General features: G+C 38.5%; 1 protein-coding gene across 1 annotated transcript in view; it reads right to left on the reverse strand.

Moving 5' to 3' along the window:
* Positions 1-8,011, reverse strand: part of LOC110584192 — a 14,303-nt gene extending 6,292 nt beyond the window's left edge. Inside the window, exon 1 of the mRNA XM_044913356.1 lies at positions 7,990-8,011. Within this exon, the coding sequence (XP_044769291.1) occupies positions 7,990-8,011 (22 nt within the window). The remainder of the gene's footprint in view (positions 1-7,989) is intronic.
* Between the last annotated feature and the right edge of the window lie 2,282 nt (positions 8,012-10,293).

The following is a 10,293-nucleotide window of genomic DNA, read 5'->3' on the forward strand; positions in this document are numbered from 1 at the left end:
GAGGGGAGGGGAGGGGAGGGGAGGGTGGAAGGAAAGAACATACAGACGGATATACATACAACGGTGGAGTCTTGCCTGATGGGAGTGCATCATGACCTGATGGGCATGATTAACTCACACCTCAGTCCTGAGATCCAAAAATAAGCAAGTAAATAAACAAATAACAAATACAAGTATTTCCAAGAAATTTGGGAGCAATACAAAAATTTCTCATTCTGGTCCTCATAGAAGACAATCTCCTCCTAGAAAACTTATTTCCCAAATCTCAAAAATTAAAAATTTTCACAATTTCCAACACTGCAATTATTCAAAGTTTTAAAACAGATGCATCACTCAAAAATAAAATGTCATAGAATCCTAGAATGTCAGGGCACCTGGGTGGCTCAGTCACTAAGCGTCTGCCTTCAGCTCAGGTCATGATCCCAGGGTCCTGGGATCAAGCCCTACATCAGGCTCCTTGCTCAGCGGGAAGCCTGCTTCTCCTCTCCCACTCCCCCTGCTTGTGTTCTCTCTGTCAAATAAATAAATAAAATCTTAAAAAAAAAAAAAATCCTAGAATGTCAAGATGGAAAACACTTCAGATACCTTCTATTGCACCTCATGCTCATGTTGGGTGTAAACTACATATCAGCTTGTTCAGCCTCTTTGAATATTCCCAATAAGGGTAAATATGTTACTTCACAAGATACATTTAGAAAATATGATTATTGAAAATTCTTCTCAATATTAAGCCAAAATCTGACACCACCGATTTTTTGTCTATTACTCCTAAAAGTAAGCTCCAAGGTGAGCAAACTTTTATTTTTAAAACATGTTCCAAAATTTTAGGACAGAGGAAAATAAGCAAAAAACAAAAATTATATATATATATATATATCTCCAGTGCCAGTCTTAAAAATTCTGGACTCAAGAGTATGTGAAAGCCTCAAGAGACTTTTAAACTTCTCCACTGCATTGAGGCAAGAATAAGTAGAAGTGACAATGCTGAGTCCCTAAGTCCTAAGAGATGTTATTTCCAACTCTGTCCTATGAGATCTGATAACATCATTCCCCAGTATTCAGGGAGCAGAATGGCTAGATGGAGGTAGATCAAGTTTGACACTGTTGAAAACTTCCCTCAGAGGCCACAATCCCAGGGGGACTTCCTGTCAATATGATTTCCTATCCTATATTCTGTGATCCCTCAGTAGAGTCCTTCTAAGGATCTACACAGAACCAGGTACTCCTCAAAAAAACTCTAACTTAACTTCATGCCATAGGAAGGGCCCAGTCTACACCCACTCCATCACCAGCACAAACACTGACCTTTGGCAGAGATACAGGAAAACAGAGATGAAAAACTGATATTCTTCAGCAAGAGCCACCTCTTCAAATCCATTTCACTGTACTTCTTCAACTATGGCATGTGTTCACATGCAAGAAGAGCTCTAAGAACCAAAAATATAGGGGCACCTGGGTGGCTCAGTCAGTTAAGCATCTGCCTTCAGCTCAGGTCATGATCCCAGGGTCCTGGGATCGAGCCCCGCATCAGGCTCCCTGCTCTGCGGGAAGCCTGCTTCTCCCTCTCCCTCTCCCCCTGCTTGTGTTCCTTCTCTCACTGTGTCTCTCTCTATCAAATAAATAAATAAAATCTTTAAAAAAAAATATTTGTAATATGTTTTACTGGAACTTGAACTTTCATTTCATTATATTCACAGGCCTTGCTGCGATGGGGTGGGGGTGGGGGCAGCATTTGCTGCAGAAGTTCCTTAGGGAAAAGCAGGAAACAGTAATTGCTTCCTTGACCTTTCGCTGAATGTGCCCTCTTGGGCCTCCTTGCATACCCTTTGTAAGTGGAGCACTTTTTGACAAGTCACCCAAGGTATCAGGGATTAATAGATGTTAGAGTACACTAAATCCCAGGAGCATCTCCTAAAGTTCCCATCTTTGATATAAAAACTTTGCCAGTGAATATTTACTGCTACAACCTGATGTCTTTGACTTTGCAGTTTCTTTTAAAGGTTAGTGGACCAGATTAATGCTACAGTCCTAACAACAGTATAATAACAAATGAGTCCTGGTTTTTTACTGTCTTTCTAAATAAACAAAACCAGCCATTTTTTTAGAATGGCCACATCTTTACCTTTATAAGGAAGTGAGATTTAAAAACATATATGTGAATATATTATTACAATAAAAAATTACTTATACCTCCCAAAGTAAAAGATCTTCAAAGAGATTTAATGAAACAACAATAGCCACTATTAATTGCATATACACTTAAAAGAGCACAGCTCTATCCATCTATATGTGGTCATTCAAAATTAATTACACACCCAGGATGACTATGTATCTTACAGAAAATATTGTCAGGTTGAATAAAAATTAATTGATAATGTTTTATATTAATATTCTCTTTTGCATTTAAATACTATATAAACACTACAGGCATTCCTTAAGAAGTCAGTCTCATAAAATGTTAGTATAATTTATAACAGGAAACCAAAATGTACCAAACTTGGCTGCTTAAAATACTTTGTCTAGATGTAATATGTAGGATTTTAAAAGCAAATATACACGTGTGGTTATTTCTATCTTAAAATTTTGACTGCTGTTTTTCAGCATTAACTTTGATTTAAAGATTTTGAGGTAACAATTTTAACAGCAGTCATTTATTTAAACCGAAAGACATGTTTAATATTAAGTTTTAGCAATATCACCACCTTGATGACAAGAGCCTCCAAACTGAAATCTAGTGGAAAGAGCAGCACTATATATCCTTATGTGAGCCTTGTAATAAAAAGGAGAAATCTATCCCCCAAATAATATTCAAAGAATATGTTCCTTAAAATACATGCTTAGTTATTTATTGAATATGGGATTGAATCTTGAGAAGATTAATGAGTGATTAGAGTAGATATTCTTTGGCCTTTAGTTAAGATTTGAAGAGAAATTTCCTCCAAAAATTAATAACATTATCATACAATAGAATTCTAATTTACATTTCTGAAGAATATTGTTTCCACACATATTCTCTCCTTGTTACCTAGCACTTAGGCCCTGAGACAAGTAACTAAAACTGAGTAATGTTACACAAAATGTTGAATCTTGACTTTCCTATATGAAAAGCAGAAAGCTGTATCTTTTGATAAAAGCTATCTACTACAATCTTAAGAGTGTATTTTATTAATGAGTTTAATATTAAAACATAAATATCAAAACAAACTAAATAAAACATAATCAAGACAATATTACAATTATGTTGCTATTTTGGGCTTATTTTAATGCTCTTTGATACAAAAAAGACTTAACACCATTTTCCTGCTATTAAATCTTTGCTGATAGTGAATAAAATCTACCAGGTGCTCTTGTTCTCCTGAGAATTAACAATTTCAAGTATGAAGTGAAAATTAGCAGGATTCTGCTACATTTTGATGGTGCTTTTCTTAGGAGGAAAATCTAACAGTGAATTCACTTCAGAGGCTAGATTACAGCTAGCCTTCAAAAACAGAAGCACCATCTATATTTTTCTCTTTTATACTTTTAAGGTCAATAACAACAATACTAAATGGAAGGGTCATATCACAGAAATACACCAAAAAAATGTCTTTAATAGCTATGACAGGTGAATTTAAGCTTCCATTTGAGGGCTGTCATGAAAACCTGTCAGCAAAATTTAAAGTAAAATCCCCTCTACTACATGAAAGGGTCTTGTCATTCAACAGAATCTTCTATTCAAAGATGAATGACATGTGCCTCTTGGAAATAGCCAGAGATTTAAAAAAAAATGTTAAAGATATTTTCCAATTAGTAAATGGTCACAGGCTAACTGAAAGATAGAATTCTGAATGCCTCAGCAATGTCAAGGTCTTAGGCCTGATGTTAAAATTAATTCTTGAAAAGAGTTCACGAATATTTTTTGTCTGGAGGTCTGCTTAGTTTCAAGAATATACAGAGGCTATCTCTTTGATCAAGTGGATCAAATGATGCTACATTTACAGAAGAAGGACAATTCATCTTTTACTGGGCTGCTCAGGATGCAAGTGGGAAACAAAAACAAAACAAAACAAAATTAGTTGTACTCGATGTCTGCTGCTGGATTGTTGTGGGGACAGACACCTAAGCAATTGTGAATGAAGTATGATAAGCACAATAAAAGAAGTATTTCTAAAGTGCTTTGGGAAGCACCACTGGTTGGTGAATCAGAAGAAGCATTCTCAAGGAGGAGACATTTGAGCATGCGGGGGGGAAGAGGAAGGCGGCCAGGCCGAGAAGGGAGATGAACTGCCTACCACTGCGGGGAGACAGGCCAGGGGAGTGGTCAAAAGACCCATGGAGCTGGTTTCCAAGGTACCTGTTGGGGTGTTGTAGAAAATAAGCCTACAGAAGCAGGTCGGGGTTGCACTTGCGGGAACAAATAGAACAAATGTTGACCTTCGTTCTCTAAGGTGAGGAGTTAGGGCAGGAACTGACGTGAGCAAATTTGTCACTGAGGCACTCACCTCTGGCAGCAGTGGCTGAGGCTACATTAGGAGCTCTTGGAAGACTACTGCAATAATCCAGGCAAAGCTGAACTAAAGCAGCAGCACTGGGTCTAGGAGCCAAGCATGAATTCCTGAGCCTTGGAAGTGGTGGTAGACCCCCACTCCAGGGCAACAGCTGACAGGCAAACTTGACACTCACACTTGTGCTCTGAAGACGTTTGAGGCAGACTGATATATTTAAGAGTGATTTTTATTCAATATGTGGAAAATACATTAGTCTTAGCAGATAGTTGTTCAGGTTACTTTTTAAACACATACCATGAGTTGATGAATGATTCTCACATTAGTAATTATACGTGCTGTAGTCCTTCAACCACTACGTTAAAACTACTGCCTCAGACTATAGTTTGATACGTCCCTTAAACAGCAATAGAGTTACTCAGATAAACTTTCTTCTTCATAATCCAACTCTGTAAAGATTTATAAAGATGCTTGTGAACGATTTTCACCTGATATTCCTAAATAATACATTATACTCGGTTCTGAGAGGAGCCAACGGACTGGGGACCAGAAACACAAGATCATTACCAATGAGCAAACTCCAAGTCCAACAGGCCTCAGTCATAGCTAATTCATTCATTCACTCGTTTTATTCAGTACCTGGGTGCTATGAATATAAAGATAGAGCAACATATAAATGTTATAATAGACTCAAAAATAGACAGAGAAAGCTCCACACCTTGGAGAGCTCAGAAAAGAATGACCTGAGCCCTGATGATGATGAGTCTACGAGTCAAATGAGAAGACAAGACACATTGTGCAGAGAAAACAGCACATGCAAAAGCCCACTGGCAAAAAGACTCTTGGCCAGTTTTCCAGTTTGGGGAACTCTGAGAACTAAAATGTAGGATGAGTGGGGTTGTAGCATGAGATAAAATACTTAAGTCATGCTAAGAAGTCTTGATTTTGTCCTATTGGAAATAATGAGACATGGAAGAATTTTAGGCAGAAGGTGAATGTGACAGGATTTGAATTTTTGAAGAGATCATGCAGCTATAGAGAAAACTAAAGAGGAAGATGTAGAGAGGATAAAGAAAGGGCCCTGGCCCAGAGTGGGGCAGCCAGGTAGGTAGAAGGTACTTACAACAGTCCCAAGAAGAAATAATAAAGACCTGAATCAAGACAATTGGTGGTGTCAGAGGGTATGAGGAGTCAGGAAATAGAAGTTGGTAAAATTGGTGGGATGGAATGATGAACGGTATGAGGAGGAGGGACCAGGATGATTCTAGATTTCTGGGCAGCCAGGAAAATGAAGTTGCCATAAACTGAGATAGAAAATATAGGTTGGGCAGGGGTGTAAATCTGCAAAGGGAAATTATTTTCTTAACGTGCATTACTCTGTGGTATGACACGCTGGCCACAGAGGTGTGCCGTTCAGGTTAAGGGAGGGTGCCACTGGGAGCACAGCTGCCCAATGGCTCCAGCTCGGTCCCTTTGGCTCCTCAGAGGCCATGCCTCCCCCAGGACTGCCCGCTAACGCCACTTCCCTCCCGTTCCACTGACAACACATGTCTAGTGGGAGACTTGCTCCCTCTCCTCTCGCACGTGTCAGAACTGCATCGTGATCTGATGGCTCTCCCCACCGACTTCTGTCCCTTCTTTCTTTATCATCCACAAACATTTCCCCCAGTAAATCTCCCGCACATTTAATCCCATTTTGGCATCTGCTTCTGGAGGGCTCTGAACAGAGACACAAGGTAGTACGGAGGACATCAAGTAAGCAGTTAAAGCGGCAGATTTGGGACTCATGCACAGAAATCACTGAGCCTTGGGTTAGGACAAACCTGCTCCAAGTCCACAGAGCCTGAGAAGCTATGTCATAACACACTGCCATGTGGGATAACAGCTGGAGGGTAGCTGTCAGCAAGAGGCAGGCAACACAAGATATTTGGAATAGTTAATGTGGATAAGGTTTTAGACAGCTTAGACTCTTAATGTAGCATTAGAAACCATAGACAGAGGACTATTTGGTATGTGCCATAGTCCTAACTGTAATCTGTGTATAACTTAGTGACATCCTATAATTCTTGGACCTTCAGGCGAGCGCTGAAATAGAACTGGGCTATAGGTTTGCTCCATCTTTTTCAAGCACAAGATACTAAGTATAAGAGTTAGGACAGGTAAAGTCAGTATCCTTCAGCACTAAAGAACTGAGTGTTCCTCTGGTTAGTGGACGTCTTTCCAACAAAAAGCCATCTGACTCTGCCCCAACAGCACACACTTAATCTGCCTGTGAACATATTTTTAAAGCTTTAGGCTATCTAGATGATTATGGGTGTGTTTTCTCGTGTTATAAAATTTTTTAATACTAGTTCTGTCTCGACCTTACCTTGAACTTCTCCCATTTCCTTTGTAATTTGACAAATTATCGTATGCACAGTTGAAACCAAGCATTGTTACTAATGATAATGATAATGATGAAATTTTATTCATAAACTGCACAGAAATTGCATCTTCATTCAAATCATCTAAATGGTTGGATTCTCTAAGTGATTACGACTTCAAATGTTTAGGTTTGCAAAAATCACTACAGTAAAACCATTGTGTTGAAGCCATGTAGGCTGCCAACACTGGGTATACTCCCAGCTCTCTTGGCCTAAAGATATGCTCACGTAGGTAGAGGCCACCTGATATGCCTAAAAAAGGGGGGGGGGGGGGGGGGGAAAGGACTACAACTCTTAGAAAACATCCATGTGTAGATAAAGGAGAGAGAAGAAGAAAGAAGCCAAGATAATTAAATTTGTATGACAAATGTTCTACAAAAACATAGTACTAGCTCTACAGGTCTACATCAAGAGTGTCTGTCTGCACTTTTTATTTCAAGTCAATGGGGATAGCTACATTACATAATCCATGCAAAGGCACTCTTGATATTTAAAATGATGTAAAAATGGGAAGTCAGTTTCAAATAACTACAATTATAGCAGAATTCAAACTTAAATTCTCCTTATACTGAAATGTCAAATCACATTATATATTTGTCTCTATTAATACATCAAGGAACCATAAACACAGACTAAAAATGTTTTTATAGTCTAAAATCATCTTTCATGCAGGCATTCATAAAAACTTGTAGCCTTACACAAAACTATTTTTATCTCTCTTCCTATCTAAAAAGAAATATGTTAGAAATCACAATCATGTATGTAGTGTATAGCACTTGGGGAAAAAATTTATTCTTCTTTTTCATATCAAAAAAAAATTCTAACTACTTAGCAAGTCTATATATTTAATTTGTCAAAATTATCTCTAACATATCATCAGGACCATAGGTATCAGAGTAGACATTACGCATTATTATAGATATTTTCAGGTTAGCAAACGCAAGCCAAGATGCAATACGCAATTGACAAGTCTTTGCTCTCTTTAAGACGTTAGGGAACACTGAGAAGGTAAGCACTTATATTCTATTAGTTTGTCTTCTTAGAATTGATCAAATTATATAAAGAAACATAAAATAATTTACCTTTTTCAACTCCTGGATCCATTAAGCGATGAACTAATGGATGGCTATATATTGATGTTTTCTTGATCATTTCTTGAAAACTAGGCAAATAATACATTAAAATATCAACTGGTAATAATTAATTCAAAAGTGTGTGTCAAGTGCTTTTATATACCTAATAAAGCTGAAGTAACATCAAACATACCATAGAAAATTCTATTAAAATTTCATATATTAATAAATTGTGATTTAAGATAGAACCCCCCCCAAACACAATCTATGCAGTACAAATCAAAATTTGGACAAAGGCTTCAGAGTCAGAAATTTTAAAAGCTACTGGAAGAAAAAAAGACATTACTCACTAGAGACTACCTCAGCTATCACCAAGAAAGGCATCTTCTTTATATTGACTGGTCGGATAGCAATCTTCACATTTAAGAGGTGATTAAAACATTGGGAGAAAATGAATTTCGTTCAGTGTAGTGAAAACCACAGCATTAATCTAAAATAGCAATAGAGGCAAAGTTCACTTGTTTCTATCAGTACATCATTAGTAAGAACCCAATGTCTAATAGACCAACCACCAAACGGTCTTTTGAGTAGCTTTCACTTTAAAGAACCCATATACCATGTCAGCAAATATATGTAAAATTGAAGAAATTAAAGTTTTTTGTGCCTCTCAAATAGAGCATATCATGTGAATAAGTTTAACCAACTGTTATTCCAACTTCAGGAAAAAACGATTTGATGTTTTACATTTCAGTTTTGGTTCATATTATAAATAATCACCGTACTCCCGTGAATTTATATAGCACTCCCTTCTTCCAAGGATCCCAGAACACTTTTCACAGCCACCACATTTTTCTTTGCAGTATGTCTCAATAAGTTAGAAGACAAATCATTTTCTCCTGCAGCTTACAGATGAAGAAAGCGTGAAGTTAAATAACGTCCCTGAGGTCACCAGCTAAACAACAGCAAACGTGGTCACGCGTTTTGTTCCCAATTTAGTTCCTCTTCCATTTAAGGAAAAAAAAAAAAAGCAGTCTTTACTACACGTGTCTGCCTGAAGGTCAACGTTTGTTAAATGTTAAGTCCGGACATACCTAAACAGGTTAGCTGAGTTCCGGAAGTTTAAAAAATATCATCCACACAGTTTTTGTTTTGCTGGAGAGACCTCTGAGGGTGCTTGGAAAGGCCAGCTCCGAAGCAAGCCAGCAGGTTACTACTGTACACACTGGCAGCAAGTCCTCGCAGGAGGGATTAGGATCCTGACAGCTGCAGCTTCCAAGCCTTGGGGGTACAGCAGTGAGGCTGGAATGCACGTAAATAAGGGGGCTGGAGAATAGGAATATTCCCTGTGTCTCACAAACAGAGCTAGAGCCAGTGAGTGAACATAAACCACTGCTACAAGCGAGTGAAGACTATTTGAGCAGAGTGACCCCTTTTTTAACTTCGATGCCAAGAGTTATTTAGGACTCCACAGCTATGACGCCCAGTGGGACGGAGGCTGCGTACTTTTTCTGTCACATGTCTGGGTGTGAGCATCATTTTTAGAATCAGACAGCCGTGGGGCGCCTGGGTGGCTCAGTCATTAAGCGTCTGCCTTCGGCTCAGGTCATGATCCCAGGGTTCTGGGATTGAGCCCCACATCGGGCTCCCTGCTCAGCGGGGAGCCTGCTTCTCCCTCTCCCACTCCCCCTGCTTGTGTCCCCTCTCTCGCTGTGTCTCTGTCAAAATAAATAAATAAAAATCTTTCAAAAAAAAAGAGAGAATCAGACAGCCGCACCAGAAAGTTAGAGAATGTGTGCAGTAGCACTCTGGGCACAGGCATCGAACTGTAATTCCTTCTGACTAGGACTGAAGCGGAAGGCTGAGGGTGTCTGTTACCCGAACAGTTGCACGTGCACACGCATGGCTGCATCTCAGAGCACATATAAATCTCTCTGGTCACTCAGAATGTCCTTAATAAGAAGTTACTATAGGTAACAAAATCGAGCAATATTGTAAAGTTAAATAAACTTAGAGGAGTGTAGGTACAGCTTCTAAGAAATACTTTATACAAAGTTGGCTTGAGGTCACGTGAATATATTGGATGGGACTAGCAGTCTGGGAGCCTAATTTTAAATTTGCTTGGGATTTGAGGTATTTACTTAATGTGTTTCTTGGCTTCCTCATCTATAAAACAGGGATATAAAAGGTACTCTATATATTTGTGAGAGGAATATGGTAGGTAAAAAAAAAAAAAAACATTCTGCAAATTGCAAAATTCTAAACAATGAAAACTATTATTCATAGGCAGTTAATTCTGGGCAGAGGACATCCTCT

Source organism: Neomonachus schauinslandi, chromosome 3, assembly GCF_002201575.2.
Source record: "Neomonachus schauinslandi chromosome 3, ASM220157v2, whole genome shotgun sequence".
NCBI classification, from domain to species: Eukaryota; Metazoa; Chordata; class Mammalia; order Carnivora; family Phocidae; genus Neomonachus; species Neomonachus schauinslandi.